This window comes from Morchella sextelata (genome assembly GCF_020137385.1).
Source record: "Morchella sextelata strain SCLS chromosome Unknown scls_14, whole genome shotgun sequence".
NCBI lineage: Eukaryota > Fungi > Ascomycota > Pezizomycetes > Pezizales > Morchellaceae > Morchella > Morchella sextelata.
In genome coordinates this window covers 1,128,857-1,145,936 of record NW_025408629.1, presented here as the reverse complement: position 1 = coordinate 1,145,936, position 17,080 = coordinate 1,128,857, and the positions used below count along the sequence as shown (strand labels likewise).

The following is a 17,080-nucleotide window of genomic DNA, read 5'->3' as shown; positions in this document are numbered from 1 at the left end:
GTGGTGTATCATTATTCATAATCATAGTCTACATGCTCTATGCTCTACACCCTCTGCTAGACTAAAGCTGCTGTTCCCTCGAGTGCGTGGATGTGCATGATCATGGGGAGAAAAGAGCAGTAATAGCCATAGGTATATTATGCACAGCGCAGTAGTGCGAGGGCCGAGGAAAGGAAGAGGAAGTCGGAGACCGAGCCGTGCACCCAGTAGGAGCGGAGGTCTGGAGAATTCTATGTAACTGAGAGCAAGAGCATGAGGCATGAGGCAAGAGCATGAGCATGACCAGAACCATACGATGCCGGCATCCCTCGGTGCCTCAGTCCCCTAGGGACCCGCAGAGAAAAGGGTGGACGGAGAAGGAGGACGAGGAGGAGGAGGAGGAGGAGGAGGAGGAGGCAGCAGGGACGGGGACGGAGCGAAGGGGATCGGTGGTCTACATACTTTTTTTCCCTCTTACTCTGTCCACGGTGTCTCTCTTCTTATTCTCACTCCCTCGCTGCTCACTCTCGCTCTCACTCTCACGCAGCACTTATACTCATCACTCATTTAATGCTTCATCCGTCCATTCCTTCAGTCAGTCAGTAATAATCATCAGACAGACGACATTCTCTCAAACGGTGCTGCTGCTGCTTGCTTGCTACTTGCTTGCTCTCTTACTTGCTCTACTGCATACATTACTTGCTGCTACTCACTAAACTTACTTTACTTTACTGTGCTCTAACAAATATTACTATTCTATACATATACATACATACCCATCTCACCGTGCTCGACTGTTTGCCTTGCTGTGCTCCCACGATAGCTCTCGTTCTTCCTTCCCGCAATGTCACAAGACCTACTGAGTGAATTCGCAGAATTCTCCTCCTCCTACTCCTCCCCCAAACCCTCTGCTCCCACCATACCAAACTCCAGGGCACCACCCAACAGCCGCCGCTTCACCTCCGCAGACCCCCTCGGCCTCGACCTGACCTCTTCTGCCCCTCTTCCACAGCACGCCCCGCTCCACAATGTCCCCCTGGTACGAACCGGCTCCCACGGCCACCAGCACCGAGCATCCGCGACGAATTTCGACGACCTCCTTGCATACGTCAACAACCCGCAAGCACCATGGCCCCCAAAGCCGCACCACATGTCGAGGCTAGGCCACACCCCGAGACAGATGTCCTACCATGGCCCTCTGCCGAACCCAAAGAAGATCGATCTCTTTGAAGCTCTGGGGAACGATTTTTCGGGGAGTGATGGGAGGGGTGGGAGGTTCACACCCCCACCACCGAGGTCGTCCAGCAGGAATGGGCACAGCATCAGTCGGAAGACGACCCCGGTATCACATCAGGGAGGTAGCACGAACGGATCTGCGTATGGAAGCTTCTCGGCGCCTACGCCGCCGCCAGACCTACTAGACCTCATGGACAGCGACAAGCTCGAGTGCGAGGCAGAGGACGATTTCGGGGACTTTGCGTCTGCGACGACAAGTGCTCCGAAGAAACCGTCAATTCCGGCGCTGACACCCATGCAAGCTCTATCACCGACGCCAGCAGCTACTAGTACGGCGCCTGGTACACCGAACTCGGGCTCGTCGGGGAATCATACGCCAAAGAATAGTTTTTCGGGAGTGCAGCAGTATGGCAATGGGCTACGGAATAACACGCCGCCACCGAGCTCAATGTCGGGGTTTAGCTTCCCGGCGGTCAACAATGCCCCCAAGGACAGCTTCGCGGGACTACAGAGCTTAAATCCAGCGCGGAATAGCATTGGCACGCCCCCTCCAGCGTCACTATCAGGGTTCAGTTTCCCTTCGACTGCAGCAGCTACACCGCCGAGAAATGGCCTGCCAGTACTACAGACAGGTGGCAATTACCGCAACAGCATGAGCAATTCAGTTGCTCCACCGACGCCTCCAAAGCCGACAAACCAGCTCTTGACGAAGCTCGCTACCCCAACGCTGATGGACGACGATGACGACTTTGGCGACTTTATCTCGTCCCCCGTCGTCTCTGCGCCACCGAAGAACGTCTTCAACACTCCACCACCTGCCACCAAAAGCTTCAGCAGCCCGCCGCGAACACATGCCAGCCGTCCCAGTATCACGTTGAAGAACTTTGCGCCCACGCACCTCTCGCCACCCCGGAAACTAGTACAAGAAGAAGACCCAATGCCACCAGTAGCGGTCCTGCTAACAGCATTCCCACCACTGTTTCTACTACCACAGACCCACCTCCTCGACAAGCTCACCGCGCTCCCGTTCCCTCTGCGACAACGCGTCCTCTCGCACCCCAAGTCTCGCGATTTCCTCGAAGGCACCTGCGAACTCGGGCGGGTGGCGGGGCGCATCATCGCCGGCCGCAAGCGGCGGCCCAAGACTGTCGGCCGCGGGCGTGCAGGCAGCGGTGGGATGAAGCTAGCGGGCGGTACCAATTCGGGGTGGGAACAGCAGAAGGAGGAGCGTGAGGTCAAGGAGACGTGTCGGCTGTGGGGCGACGGTGCCGGGCGACTGAAGGCCGCAATGGGAGCGGGAGTTCCCGAGGTGACGGATGAGGTCGGACGCATGCCTGCTAAGGTAGTCGGCGGGTGCAAGCTGTGTGGGCTGGCGAAGAGCGAGGTGCTGCCGGGGCTGAAGGAGCGGACGGAGAGGCTGGGGTGGTGGGATGCGGGGTGGGGCGGGCATGGCGGGTGTAGGGGGTTTTGGGAGAAGCATGGGAAGACGCTGAAGGGTTGATGGGTTGGAGGAGGCATTAGTGTTTTTTGTGTGTGTGCGGAAATGATTGGATTCTGTATTGTATGCTTTTTTTGTAGGATGTTTCTAGGTATCATAATGAGGTAGCATTTTCTTCTTGTACAAATCAAAAGGTCAGTCTGCGGGGGCATTGTATTACAGTAAGAATCAGATGATTGGATTGTGCTATAGCTGCGTCTCTGTTACTCTCTCACTTGTGATTGCTGCGATTCTTCTGAGTGTTCCCGGATCATGAAGTAGCCAATCAATCAGTGAGTTCCCATGCGTCGAGCAACCAGCATCCCAATCATTGACACCCGCTCATGATCGCACCTTTTCCTCCTCCCTCGCAGCACAGCAACGGGCGCGACCCGAAGGAAGACCAGCATATGCCCGCGCCCCGCGTACCGCACATCCCACCCCCGACGCAGCGAATCCCAGAACACAGCGGCAGCGAGCTATATCGCAGCTCCATATGCATTTATATACAGCCGGTCAGCCAGCCCCTCCGCCCGCAAAGACAGCTACAGAACCCCTCGAATCCAGCCCGGCAAACAAGACATTGCGATGCTGGACATTCAGGACGCCCGGTACCTATCAACCCCTCTCCCCAGCTGCAGCCCGGTAATCCCTAGCTGGCCAGAGAGCTCATGGCTGACGGTAGTGCACCAACAGAGCCCGCTGGAAAGCAACCTTCGAGCCCGGCCCGCGCCCCACGCCCGAGGGCCTCAAAGCGTCCGCCGGCCTGCGCAGCGTGTGCTGGAAGGTACATCTCTTCTTCCTCCTTCCCCCCCCCCTCTCTCCTTCTCCCCTCCGCCCTCCCTCTCTACCTAAGACTGACTGAGAATTGAATTGGGGGGTGAACGACAGACATGGCTCCTCCTCCCCACCACCGACCAGAGCACCTGGCGCGCCACGCTCGCCGCCTCCCGCAGCGTCTTCGAGGACCTGCGCGCCCGCTACATGGCGCCGTTCGATCTCGAGCGCGCCGACGGCGGCACCGGCGTGGAGCTGGACCCGCTGGCCGAGGATGAAGCCGTACTACCCCCCCCCCTTTTTTCTTTCCTCTCTATATGGTGCTAATGGAGGTGGCGGAGGTAGAATCCCTGGGACCGCTACCGCAAAGACGAGGAGCTCCGCGCCGAGATCGTGCAGGACGTGGAGCGGTGCATGCCGGACGTGGCCTACTTCCGCGGCGCGGCCGTGCAGAAGTCGCTGCTGGACGTGCTGTTTGTGTATTGCAAGCTCAACGAGGACTTGGGGTACCGGCAGGGGATGCATGAGATTGTGGCGGTGATCCTGTGGGTGCTGTCTGCTGATGCTGTTGCTGCTCAGGGTGAAGGGGAAGAGGAGAGTGAGAGGGAAGGGCAGGAGGGGGAAGAGGAGATGGTGAGGGCGCTCTGCGACGAGCACTACGTCGAGCACGACACATTCAGCTTGTTCCAGGTTGTGATGCGCTCCGCGAAGGCGTGGTATGAGCTCGGCGAGGAGGGCGAGGGGAAAGGGAGGGGCAGGGAGAGTCGTGGACGGCCGCCGATTGTGGATAAGAGTCGGTGGATCCATGAGCATCTTGTCATGGCCGTGGACCCGGAGCTGGGCAATCACCTCAAGGCGCTGGATGTGTTGCCGCAGGTGTTTCTGATGTGAGTGATTTGCTGTGATGGGGGGTGAGATTGGTGTTGGAGTGGGTTATGGCTAATGATGGGTTTTCATATCGATAGACGCTGGATCAGGCTGCTCTTTGGGCGGGAGTTTCCCCTCGACGAGCTCATCGAGGTGTGGGATTGCCTGTTTGCAGAGGACCCGGGGCTGCAGCTCGTGGACTACATCTGCGTGGCCATGCTTCTGCGCATCCGCTGGCAGCGTATGCTCTCTCCTTTTATATATTCCTCTATTCCTCTATTCCTATATTCCTCTATTCCTATATTCCCAGAATATATCTACCTATTCTCTATTCCTAAAATATCTACCTCTCTCCTATATATTCCCAGAATACATCTACATCATTAGCCAGCACTCGCACACATCTATCTACATGTCAAAGACAGCACTAACACCCCGCCAACGACAGTCGTAACCGCCGACTACTCCACCGCCCTCACCCTCGTCCTCCGCTACCCGTCTCCCTCCGCCGCACACCCGCCGCGCACCTTCGTCGCCGACGCCCTGCACCTGCGCTCCAACCTCACCTTCACCGGCGGCAAGCACATCATCACCCTCTACTCCGACCGGCCCCCCAAAACCCCCCTTCCCCCGCGCCCAGCCAAACCCACCGCCAACTCCACTACCACTGCGGCATCCCGAACAAAATCGCCCCTTGGCAGTCCCACACGCTTCATCCCCGGCGTCCAGCTCGACTCGGTCCTCAGCGACGTGACACGCACCGTCCTCGACCGCGGCGAGAAGTGGGGCGTCAACCGCACCATCGGCCGCGCTGTCGGCGAGGTCAAGAAGAACGTGCAGGGCTTCCAGCAGCAGCAGCAGGCGCAGTGGGCCGAGGCGAGCAAGGAGCTCGCGAAAGAAGAGGAGCTCGTGAAGCGCAGTAGGGCACTCAGTAAGAAACTGAAGCTCGACGAGGAGCGTAGGAGACTGCTTGAGAAGGCGCTTGGTGCTGTCATTGATGCGCTGGAGCAGGAGCCGCTGGGCGCCGTGGAGAGGGCGAGTGCCATTGAAAGGTTGAAGGGCGTGAGGGCGTGTTTGGCGGATAGCACTAAAGTGGTGGGGCCGGAGCTGCTGGAGACAATAGCTCCTGGCACTCCAGGTAGTGCGCCTGGGACGCCAGTGTCGGCGAGGCATCCGCCATCATTTAGGAGGGCGTCGTCTGCCGCCGCAATATCGCCGCTGAACCCGGCATCACCAATGTCTGCGGCGTCTTCGGCGATGGTAAAGACGCCGAGCTCGCCGCCGGGGAACTTTGTTAAGACGAGTTTCAAGAACAACTCGGACCCGGACTTTCTGACGCACAAGCCGCGGTCGTCGCTGGCGCAGAGCAGCTTTGCGTGGATGCTGGGCGACGATCCGGCGGTGAAGGCAAAGACGGGCTTTGTGGCGGGGAAGGGGAAGGGTGGCGGTAGTGGTGGTGGGAGTGGGAGTGGGGTGGGGGGCAGTGGGGAGATGTTGAGGGTGGGGAGTAAAGACGGGAAGGGAGAAGAGGAGGGGACGGAGGGGTTTGATTTGGGGAGTATGGAGGGGAGGAAGGTAGGGAAGGAGGAGTGAGAGGGATATATCATGCATTGCGTGAGGAAAGAGCGGGTTTGTCTTTGGTTCTTTTTTCCTTCTTCCGTTCTGTTTCTTCTTGTGCTGGCTTTTTTTTCAAAAACAAAAGATCGTCTTGCTTTTCCTCTTCGTTTTTTTTTTTTTTTTTTTTAAGCAAATAAAGATTTCTCTACTGTATAGAGACTGTAGATAATATATTTGTAGGCCATGTACCTATTACCTTACCATCACTATCTAGTTTGATTAATCGTGGGTGTCTTTAGGGGTCCCGTACTTTGAGTACTCAGTGTGACTGGTCGAACATCAAAACTGGATGCTGTCCGAGTTTTGATATTCATCCTAGCTGCAGTGATTCTTCAGGGCCTATTCGAAGTGGCGTGTCCCATTACAGTACACGATTTTTGGCCCGCGGTGCCACCACCTCCTACCCCGATATGCAATGTGAGGGTCTGGCCGAGTACAACTGAACTCAACGAACACTAGTGAAGCTTAATATAGCTTGAGTCATCTCACACAAAGCTTGAGTCATCTCACAAAGAGCTCGAGAAGACTACGAAGCTTCCAGTACGAGATATTTGATATTGCACCCCAATGGTTGTAACGATGTCTCTTGAGAGAACGGTATGTCGTTTCAAATCCAGAAAGTCATTTTTGATGGCTTGCCCTGCATCGTAGTTGGTTGACTTGACTGGCTTGAGTCGGTGGGTTATGTTTTGTAGTAACTGTGCGCTATAATCAACTGCATGAACTCAATATCAAGTCCTCGTATTTTGCGGAGAATAAGATATAGAAATCAGACCGGCCATATGGGTGCAATTGTAGTCGAATCTGCTATGGTTCGCTGACTACGTGCAGTCAGGCAGAATATACGATCTGGGGATAGCTATATCGTGCCTGTGGCGACTATAAGAAAGTGCAGCATCCATACGTTGACTCATGCCAAAGCTTCTAGAAGTGTAAGATGGCATAAAGACATGTGGGGAATTAAAATTGAAGATAGACTGAGACGTTGTGTGGCGAACAGCGTTCTATCCACAAGATTGTAGTAATACCACCGTAGTCTGATACTAATCCTGATAGCGTTCTTGCAGGTACACCAGCGGTTTCTCCCATGACTTAAATCGCCACGCAGAGTGGTGTCTATCTTTATCTGGGGGAGAGGAGGGGAGGGGAAGTCTCTCCAGATAAGATAAGGAAACCGTAGAGATACGTATATTCTGGGAGTGACTAGGCCCGATTTAGACCTCTGTGTGTACGCAAAAGATCTAGCAGATGTGTCAGGGGTAGGTCATTCTTCCAAACACAACCACAATCTCTAGATCTAGGGGAGGATTCCTCGGAGGCTTTTGCTATATGATCTGTTAAATATCCAACGCAGAAGACCCAGGCCCACAGTGTCCCAAGATTTGGAAGGCTATATAATGTATATGGGATGACCCCTTCCAGATATGACGAGATACAGGAGTACCCCTTGCAATGACCTGCAATGCTAGTTTAATCTGAAATATCATAACAGGTTCCTCATTAGTACTAGTACGGCTACTTTAACCAGAACGTACTGAATCGCTGATACTACAAGCTACTAGAGTAGTAGATAATTGTCATTTTGGGATGAGTATATATTTAGGGCTTAGTAGGACGCAGGTCTAGCATTCACACTCACTTCTTAAGCTCAAGTGGCCGTGTCCCTTACTAAAAGCACCAACTTAACCTCAGTTCCCGTGATAGCTCAGACCCTCGCCACTTTTAAGGTTTATTGCATGTGAATGCTTTCTGTAGTTTCTCGTTTTCAGGAGTGGGCTGTTTTATGCCTGTCTCTGCATGGTGTCGGTTTGCATGTATGCCCCGTACCTGTCTGTACGTACCTGCCCATCCGTAACCTCATATAACTAATCCATATTTATTTCCACTCTACTAAGCACATCTTGTGGGGATCCGCTGCAGGGGTCACAGAGAAAGTGCGGAGAACCCCATTCGAAGAGCAACGTCAACAAACATCATAGAGACCCAGATGTCAAGAGTTATGTACTCCTGGATGTTTATTTGTCTTGTATTATAAATGTGAAAACCTCCGTTTGTTTCAATTACTCCCTGGCACCGTCTATAAAAGAAGAAGGGTGACATCTGTCAATCCCCAGAAATTACCCCTTCCCGCTCCCTCCCCTGTTGTCTTTGCGGCTCTTCATTAAGGTTAGACGTCTTCTTGGCGTTGCAATCACCCGAGTCCTGAGCAGCGCTCCCGACGGTCCCTCGACTCCTCCTCCTCCTCCTCTACCAGAGCTCCCTACACTTGCATCCTTCTCCATATCACTATTTCAACAGGCCCATCCCTAGACTAAATATACACATATCCATTCCAGCTATGGACGCATTCCTCGGCTCTCCCTTCGGTCAGATGTCGCCTCCTGACCCCCCCGCTCCTGCTGCACCCCGTCACGCGTCACGCCCACCCCCAGCATCTGCTGCAGAAAGCTGGAGTGCCCAGCAGAGCAGCCTTGCCCTGCGCTTCTACCGACTTAGTCTTCCTGGGGTTGCAGAGCTTGTGCTCAGTGCCACGAAGCTGGATACCACCGCACTCGCTAGAGACGCTGCCATGCTGGAGGCTGCTGGGGGTAGTACGACAGGTGGGAGTGTTGCTCCGGGAGTCAATGCTGTAGTGGGGCGGGAGGTACACGGTTCAGTTGGGAGTAGTGGAAGTGTCGGCGGCGGCGGTGGTGGTGGTGGGGTTTCGACCCCTCCTGAAACTCCGAGCGTAGCTATTCCTTAATTTACCTTTTCTGAGCCCCGGAAGTTGTACTCATTTATATCTTGGTGGATAGACCGTAGGCCGTTCTCGCCAACCCGGTGAAAAGTCGGATCGTTTAATTGCCCATAAGGCGAAGTCGATCATGGACCTGAAACAGGGCGACTTCGATATCCAAGTGACGCTGGGACGCATTTCACAGCTGGAGTACGATCCATCGGATCCTGTGCTTTCTGATATCCCAGAGGGTGCAAAGCCAATTGCTGGTTTCCTTCTTGGCTTGGTTAGGTTGTACATGCAGACGGAAAACGAGCATGATAAGAAGACCCTCCAGTGCGTAGCGTTGTATCATCTCCACATTGTATTCGATGGCTTGGTGAAGAATTTCAGAGGGAAGGATGCCAGGGCCAAGGCTAGTGAAGTTCTGGTAGGTTGTCTATGGGAAAAAGTCGATTAAGAGCCATTGATGCTAACGTGAGAAGTGCCATGTGATGGCGGACATGCCAATGGCTAAATCAGCCAGCAGCTTTGTGACGCTTGCAACCGCGAGCCGTTGGTTGCGGGAACTGTGTGATTATATGGGTGGTGCGAGATTCTCGCAACACTTGCTCTACGTCCGTGGGGACTTCACCATCACAAAGTAAGACGGGGATTAGGAGGGGGCCGTTTATTTCCTCGAATCACTAACAATACTCCAGTTTCAAACAAATGATGACCTCTGCCGAGCGCCTTCGAATCATTAAGGAGGCCCTGTCCGATGCACGTGAGTATTATCTCGGACAACTAGATGGCCTCTATGGAACCTTCGTCCCTCAATACATTCCGGCTTTCTATAGCGACGCGATAGGAGCACGATAGTGGTGAGAACCGAGGTGATTCTATACCTAGGTCGTAGGTATAGGTTTATACTTGATTATTTGTTCGATGATCGTAAGTTTCTCCACTACCCAAGAAGTCGTGAGGCTGGGATATGTCAGTCCCATCTGGCAAAAGTTTTGTTTCTGCGTCTCTCCCAACCTCTGCATGTCGTGGGGTTTATAGCATGGGCCTACTTTACATGGAGCTGTGAAGTTGCCTGATGTCTATTGGATTAAGTACTGGCTAACATGAGGAAGCGTGGTTCACCACAGACAACTGGCTGTAAAATACTCTGTTGATATCGCTTTGTTTTGGGAGTTTATCGTGTGTCTTTCTTTCTTTTCCACTTGGCGTTTTCTGTCTTTTGTTTCGCTCATGTTTCTCCCACATTGTTTTATTTTTTCTTTTTCTCCGTCAATTGCATTTTGAAGAAGTTTTTGGAAGCATTGCGTTACATCTGGTTTTATGGAATAAAGACGTTTTTCATGTACAGAAGCTGAATCTAAACTGCATCAACGAGGAGACGAGTGAGATGTTGTGAGTTGGGTTGACTGTTTTAGAGTAGACTCTTTGGTCACTTGATCGAGATGGAGAGGTTAATAAAGGTGTAAGTAAATGATGTCAAAAGTTGACCTGATTAGTCGTTATGGACTTCTCAGTCAAACTCAAATTGAGTGCGAGGCAAGAATCCGGGTGGAGGCATGGGTTTCTTGGGCCTGTTGAACTTAAAAAATACCCACAACGAGGGACAAACCGTTGAACGCACGGTGAATATATACATGTATCCGTCTCTTCTTTTCAGGGGGGTTTTATGCATCGTCGGTGCTGCGATTCACAGGCATGGACGCCTTTCCCGAGATAAGCTTCTCGCTTCAAGTAGGTTAAGCTTGATTAATTAAGGTATCTCAAAAACGTGAGCGGAAGATTTTTCTCGGACTTCATCAGGTCTCCCTGCCAGGGGACTATATCTACGCTAACCAAAGTAGCCAGCTGCAAGGGTTCTCGTTGACTGAACTCTAACAGACCCTACATAAGAGCTGGCCGGAGCCTGGTGTTGGATAGAGACCAAGAAAAGGGATGTTATTCTAGACTGTACAACGTCCACTGCCAACAGGCATGACTCTAAACTGATGAGATGGGAACACCAGATGTGGAGGTTACATGGTAGTTACAGTATGAGTCTACCGGCGGTACTGCAGTTTCATGACAGTGCATGATGTAGGTATTTGTTACATGGTTGAAGGTTTGCTCCTTCTTTGATAAAGCCTCAACCTTGCTAGTGATAGAAGATGAGACATCAAACTACACAATTAAAAGCCTTGAATAGACGTTACTACCCGCATGCTGGTGGCACCGGTGTGCAGATGTGGCTCGAAGCCTCATTCTCGAGGGCACGGATGCATGACGATAAGAAATTTCGAGATGATTACTTTAGTTTCGTTCGTGAGGAATATCAGCCCATCCATTGGGCAATGGGTATCAATTACGGACCCTGTATTTGATATTGATAGCAGAATGATTTATCTCTCACCGTTTCCGAAGCCGGTAGGTCGAGTAAACCTTGACTCAAGGATATGGTAAGGCGAATCACAAATTTTACCCTCCATCATCCACTTTTTCGTTTTTTTCCCTTGCACCCTCCGCATAATTTTTACTTCATTACCCAATGAAGCTAATAGAGGCAGGGTAGGCTGTTAGTTGCAAGGCAAGTGGCAATCCAAAGATAAAAAAAAAAAATTGAATTTACTTACATCTTACCTACGTGGGGACTGAGGGCTCCCAGTCACAAATGCCAAGCCCACCGGAGGCGGGGCTGCCCTCAACCCCTCTGACTACCCCTCTTCCCTTTAAATTCCCATCTTCCACACGAATTTGTAAAGTTCTCTTCTTTCTTTTCTCCCCTCCTTGTCACTGTGAGTTTCTCTCTCCTACCCCAAAACTTTCATCCATCAACATCTACTGACTTTCCTTCGTAGCATACCGAACAAAAGCTACGTTCTTCTGAGTAATTCACAAAAACACACTTCTTTTTTAACATCCATACATTCACAATGGGGTAAGTTCGTTCCTTTCTCTTGAAAACAACAGTGAACGCCTCTATGGCAACAACAAAATCATCACCGCAAGTGGTTTTTTGATGGCTTCTCTTCATTTCGGTGATGGGAAAGCTATCAGAAGCTGTTCACGGTATTCGATTTTGCTGTGGCTGTTGAAGTTCGCTGCTTTTTGATGGGACTGAAAATTTTTCAACAAATGCTAACATCAATTCTGCTCACAGAAAGGAAAAGCTTCACATTAACGTCGTTGTCATCGGACACGTCGACTCCGGAAAGTCCACCACTACCGGTCACTTGATCTACAAGGTTTGTATTCATTGCTGAAAGAAAGAAAAAAAATTAATTTACGATACTAACTGATTTTCTTATGATAATAGTGCGGTGGTATTGACAAGCGTACCATCGAGAAGTTCGAGAAGGAGGCTGCTGAACTCGGAAAGGGTTCTTTCAAGTACGCCTGGGTTTTGGACAAATTGAAGGCCGAGCGCGAGCGTGGTATCACCATCGATATCGCTCTCTGGAAGTTCGAGACTCCTAAGTACTATGTCACCGTCATTGGTAGGTTGACCTCGCACCTTATCTTTTTGATCTTTTGTGTATCTAGATCTACCCCGCTAGTCCCATTTGAAATTTTTCCGAGACAACGCTAATATTTCTTTGTTATAGATGCCCCCGGTCATCGTGATTTCATCAAGAACATGATCACTGGTACTTCCCAGGCTGATTGTGCCGTTCTCATCATTGCCGCTGGTGTAAGTTCTTACCACGTCATTCGATTTTTTTTAAACATTTACTAATTACTTTGCAACACAGACTGGTGAGTTCGAGGCTGGTATCTCCAAGGATGGTCAGACCCGTGAGCACGCTCTTCTCGCCTACACCCTTGGTGTTAGGCAGCTCATTGTTGCTATCAACAAGATGGACACCACCAAGTGGTCTGAGGATCGTTTCAAGGAAATTGTCAAGGAAACCTCCAACTTTATCAAGAAGGTCGGATACAACCCCAAGACTGTTGCCTTTGTTCCTATCTCTGGATTCAACGGTTAGTAACCTTCCTTTCCTCAATTTTAACATTGTCTGACATCCATCTTTCAGGTGACAACATGATTGACTCCTCCTCCAACTGCCCCTGGTACAAGGGATGGGAGAAGGAGACCAAGGCTGGAAAGTCTTCCGGAAAGACTCTCCTTGACGCCATTGACTCCGTTGAGCCCCCAACCCGTCCTACCGAGAAGCCTCTCCGTCTTCCTCTCCAGGATGTCTACAAGATCGGTGGTATCGGAACGGTTCCCGTCGGTCGTGTTGAGACTGGTGTCATCAAGCCCGGTATGGTCGTTACTTTCGCCCCCGCTGGTGTGACCACTGAAGTCAAGTCCGTCGAAATGCACCACGAGCAGCTTACTGAGGGTCTCCCCGGTGACAACGTTGGTTTCAACGTCAAGAACGTCTCCGTCAAGGAGATTCGTCGTGGTAACGTTGCTGGTGACTCCAAGAACGACCCCCCCAAGGGTGCCGAGTCCTTCAACGCCCAGGTCATCTTGATGAACCACCCTGGTCAGGTTGGAAACGGTTACGCCCCAGTTCTCGACTGCCACACCGCCCACATTGCTTGCAAGTTCGCTGAGCTCCTCGAGAAGATTGACCGTCGTACCGGAAAGTCCACTGAGACCTCCCCCAAGTTCATCAAGAGTAAGTTATCATTCCTTAATCCATTCTTTCTTGATCAATTATGATACTAATATATCAATCACAGGTGGTGACGCCGCCATCGTCAAGATGGTTCCCTCCAAGCCCATGTGTGTTGAGGCTTTCACTGAGTACCCTCCTCTCGGTCGTTTCGCCGTCCGTGACATGAGACAGACCGTCGCCGTCGGTGTCATCAAGTCCGTTGTCAAGGCTGACAAGGCCGGAAAGGTTACCAAGGCCGCCGTCAAGGCCGGTGCCAAGAAATAAACGGGTTAAAATGGTGTGCTGGGTATGGTGAGAGATAGTTCCACGAGTTCTAGATGCACTGTGTTCTGTATACTTGGGGCGTTGAAAAAAGATTCATTTCATTTCTGTTATATTTCCTTTCTTTTTTTGTTCAAGAGTTGAGAAATACGAAAATGTTTCCCTCTCCACTTTTCTCATCGTGACCATCAATCGTGACCATCAATCGTGACCATCAATCGTGACCATCAATCGTGACCATCAATTGTGACCATCAATCGTGACCATCAATCGTGACCATCACTCGTGACCATCAATCATGATCATGGATTGTGCCTATCCAATTGTGACCTTGTAGAATGATTTCATTTCATCGTACCGCTATCTAATATAGAGAGCACTTTATCTCTGTGTGCTTCCCAAGAGTAGCAACGTTATTCCTTGCATTGTACTTCATAGTACTTATGCTCACTCATAATGTGCCTAAAGTGTTTCTTTATGAAGCAAGCACCCTATCAACTGAGCATTTAAAACTTTGCAACAGTTATTTAGTTTGCCTGGCGGGAGGCTATTCAGTCACCCGTGTGCTTGCGAGCAAGATGTTGTTGATTGGATAGTACGATTTCCCGCTAGTTAATTATACATTTTTTTATTCGACAATAATTCCTGCCCTTTCTCTCTCTATTCACTATAAAGATATTCCTCTGATTCGAATGACATGGCTTCATTCGTTTTACTATCGTTGGGAGCGTTGATGCATCCAAAATCACTCGTCACCTCTCTTTTCCGGCATTAGTCATCACGTATGCATTTACATGAGCTACTCTGCGCTTTGAAGAATTAATATGAGTTAAAACGCCTGTATCTAGATGTAGCCTGACTGCCAAAGTAATCTTGGAAATAGTCTAACTCGAACTTCTGGGAATTTGGCTCGGAAGTTAAGTATTTGTACCTACGTACATAGGTTCACAGCTCGCGGAGTTTAATTCCGGGCTCCTGATGGTGTCCGGCTCTGCACTAGGACCGGGGCAGCACCACAACCACCAAGTTATTATACCTGGCTGTCACAGGGAACCTTGGAGAAGTGAATTCATATATCATGCATGAGCTGAGTGGAATGGTGACTAAGCAATACATAGAGTTTTGTGCATACTTAACCCTGAAGTAAATAAACCTCAGGACATATCTCGGAATTATTACCGCAGCTGCCCAAAGCAACCGCTCGCTGCACGTACGACAATATAGAGATTGATTATAAAACACTGGAAATCCAACTCCAATCTCTGTTTTTGTCTCCACCCCCAGTGCTACGGACATTTGGCATCCTGGCTCTGACAACTCAATATGAAAACGGTATTCCATCCGTACATACAACCTCCCTGCAAGACCCAAAGGCCCTTGATAAGGGAGTATGTATAAACTTTAAGGTAAACTGCCATCGAGATGCGCCGAGCTTCCTGATCGCTATCTGTGGGACATTACAGGTACTTTCGGGCGAGCTTCCGTACACCTGGGACTGCTGATCCCAGTTGATGTATCCGATATCGCCAAAACCCCGGCGGCAGTCGATCCCTCTCGTTGTACAAACATGTTTCTTTTTGGACATGTGCACATACATGTCTCCCCACAACGGCGACATACTACGGGGTCAAATAGGCCGAAGAAACGGCGTACCCGGGGAATTCATCGGAAGTCCCCATTGGAGGTGGGTCTAAAGCCTACCTATAAGAGAGGTGTAATATGTCTTTTTTTGTAGAAACTTCAAGTTGGTTTTTTTATTTACAGAGACCAATTCTGATATTCCAAGATGAGGAGTTTTACGACAGCAATAATCCTGGGAGCTTCCGCTCTTCCCCTTTCGTTTGTTGCTGGGGCGAAGCCGTATTCGCAATGGATGGCCGACTCTGTTATTGCCCGCAAGACCCCTCTTGGGAAAAACGCAGCGGGGAGCGTCCTAATGACCTACGACCATGCGGTTTTTGAGCGCGCTCTCGAGATGGTCTATAATGTGACTGGAAATGCAACTTATCTCAGCTATTTGAAGACAGGAGTTGATAATATCATGAACTCGGCGGGCACGTTGTTGGACTATGATCTTGACTATTATACTCTCGATGATGTGAGATTGGGACCTGAGTTTATCTATATGTGAGTTTTTCATGAAAATTTGTTTTCTTGATGGGAGAATCCTATGGCGCTATAAACAAGTTACTTACAAAGCTACTGAATAGGTATCTGAAGACGGGGACCGCAAAATACAAGACTGCAGCAGACACATTGCGTCTCCAGCTCCAGACCCATACACGCAACAAAGAAGGTAAATACATCTCAAAGTAACCCAATTGAATTGAGCAAACCTAACAATTATCTAGGTGGTTTCTGGCACCGCTCCACTTATCCCAACCAGATGTGGCTCGACGGACTATACATGCAGGCCCCGTTCTACACCCAATACACCAGCTTCTTCCAACCCACGAACACCACTGCTTACAACGACATCGTAAAGCAGTTTGACCTTATCGAGAAATACACCCGCAACTCCACAAACAGTCTCCTGAAGCACGGCTATGACGAGTCGAAGGTAGCTGTATGGGCTGATCCCGTAACTGGCGAGAGCCCGGAAGTCTGGGATAGGGCGTTAGGGTGGTATCTGATGGCACTTTTGGACGTGCTCGATTACTTCCCGGCGTCGCATGCGGGAGCGACTACGTTAAAGAACTACTTCATCAGAGCTGTTGCAGGGGTTAAGGCGGCAGCAGACCCGGCGACGGGAGGCTGGTGGTTGGTGATGTCTGAGCCGTGGCCGGGACATGCTGGTAATTATATCGAGACCAGTGGGACGGCAATGTTTGTTTATGCAATGTTGAAGGGAATCCGCAAGGGCTATATTAGTAAAGCGGATTACTTCCCGACAGCAGAGAAGGCGTATAAGTTGTTGCTTTCGGACTATGTAGTCGAAGATAGTAATGGACTGTTGAATTGGGAAGGAACAGTAAACGTGGGAAGCTTGGGTAGTAATGGAACGTTCGAAGTGAGTTGACTCTTTCATCTCTAAGATTGAAGTGATGACGTTGATACTAACATAACTGGATTTTAGTACTATATCTCGGTGGCAGAGAAGGAGAACGATTTCAAGGGCCTTGGACCTTTTATTTACGCTAGCATCGAGTATGAGCAGATGACAAGTACATGAGGAGATGAACTTGAGCAATGTCAGATGGATGTTTAGATAATAAAGTGAATCCGTTTACATATTGCGCTGTTTCTCATCATGCAATAGATTTTAAAGCGCGCCTATTTAATCACTTCCGCAAGTATCTATACACCAACCTAATTCTTTCCTTGCGTCGATTTACTATGTTGAAGTATTTAGCCCAAGTCTAGGGCCGGATGAATGCATATGGGCCAGGTCAAAGTTATTCCCCAGAGTGTGCGATCCACTTCGTGAGTATGCCATAAATCGTTTTAGGTAATTTAAAATATCCCAATGTATACTGGAGCTCCATTACAATATTGTGTTTAGTAAAGTCCCAAAGGATTGAGGTGCGTTAAAGCACCAGCGTA

The 17,080-nt window shown here is 50.3% G+C and overlaps 5 protein-coding genes across 5 annotated transcripts; all 5 read left to right on the top strand.

Moving 5' to 3' along the window:
- Positions 1–823: 823 nt before the first annotated feature.
- On the top strand, positions 824–2,716 carry H6S33_003173 (uncharacterized protein; the record flags this gene model as incomplete). Its single annotated transcript, XM_044834533.1, has 1 exon — positions 824–2,716. One exon carries the CDS (start codon positions 824–826, stop codon positions 2,714–2,716), a length of 1,893 nt encoding a protein of 630 aa, XP_044692380.1.
- A 564-nt stretch (positions 2,717–3,280) lies between these two features.
- H6S33_003172 (uncharacterized protein) lies at positions 3,281–5,929 on the top strand (the record flags this gene model as incomplete). The annotated part of the gene is made up of 6 exons (XM_044834532.1): positions 3,281–3,303; positions 3,389–3,479; positions 3,584–3,751; positions 3,815–4,356; positions 4,435–4,577; positions 4,785–5,929. 6 exons carry the CDS (start codon positions 3,281–3,283, stop codon positions 5,927–5,929), a joined length of 2,112 nt encoding a protein of 703 aa, XP_044692379.1.
- A 2,362-nt stretch (positions 5,930–8,291) lies between these two features.
- H6S33_003171 (uncharacterized protein) lies at positions 8,292–9,530 on the top strand (the record flags this gene model as incomplete). The annotated part of the gene is made up of 4 exons (XM_044834531.1): positions 8,292–8,681; positions 8,749–9,099; positions 9,155–9,312; positions 9,371–9,530. The coding sequence occupies 4 exons, from the start codon at positions 8,292–8,294 to the stop codon at positions 9,528–9,530; spliced, it is 1,059 nt and encodes a 352-aa protein (XP_044692378.1).
- Positions 9,531–11,581: 2,051 nt separating this feature from the next.
- Positions 11,582–13,540, top strand: H6S33_003170 (translation elongation factor EF-1 alpha; the record flags this gene model as incomplete). The annotated part of the gene is made up of 7 exons (XM_044834530.1): positions 11,582–11,586; positions 11,809–11,893; positions 11,965–12,145; positions 12,254–12,339; positions 12,401–12,629; positions 12,683–13,276; positions 13,341–13,540. The coding sequence occupies 7 exons, from the start codon at positions 11,582–11,584 to the stop codon at positions 13,538–13,540; spliced, it is 1,380 nt and encodes a 459-aa protein (XP_044692377.1).
- A 1,783-nt stretch (positions 13,541–15,323) lies between these two features.
- Positions 15,324–16,709, top strand: H6S33_003169 (uncharacterized protein; the record flags this gene model as incomplete). The annotated part of the gene is made up of 4 exons (XM_044834529.1): positions 15,324–15,664; positions 15,748–15,833; positions 15,889–16,547; positions 16,614–16,709. 4 exons carry the CDS (start codon positions 15,324–15,326, stop codon positions 16,707–16,709), a joined length of 1,182 nt encoding a protein of 393 aa, XP_044692376.1.
- Positions 16,710–17,080: the final 371 nt, after the last annotated feature.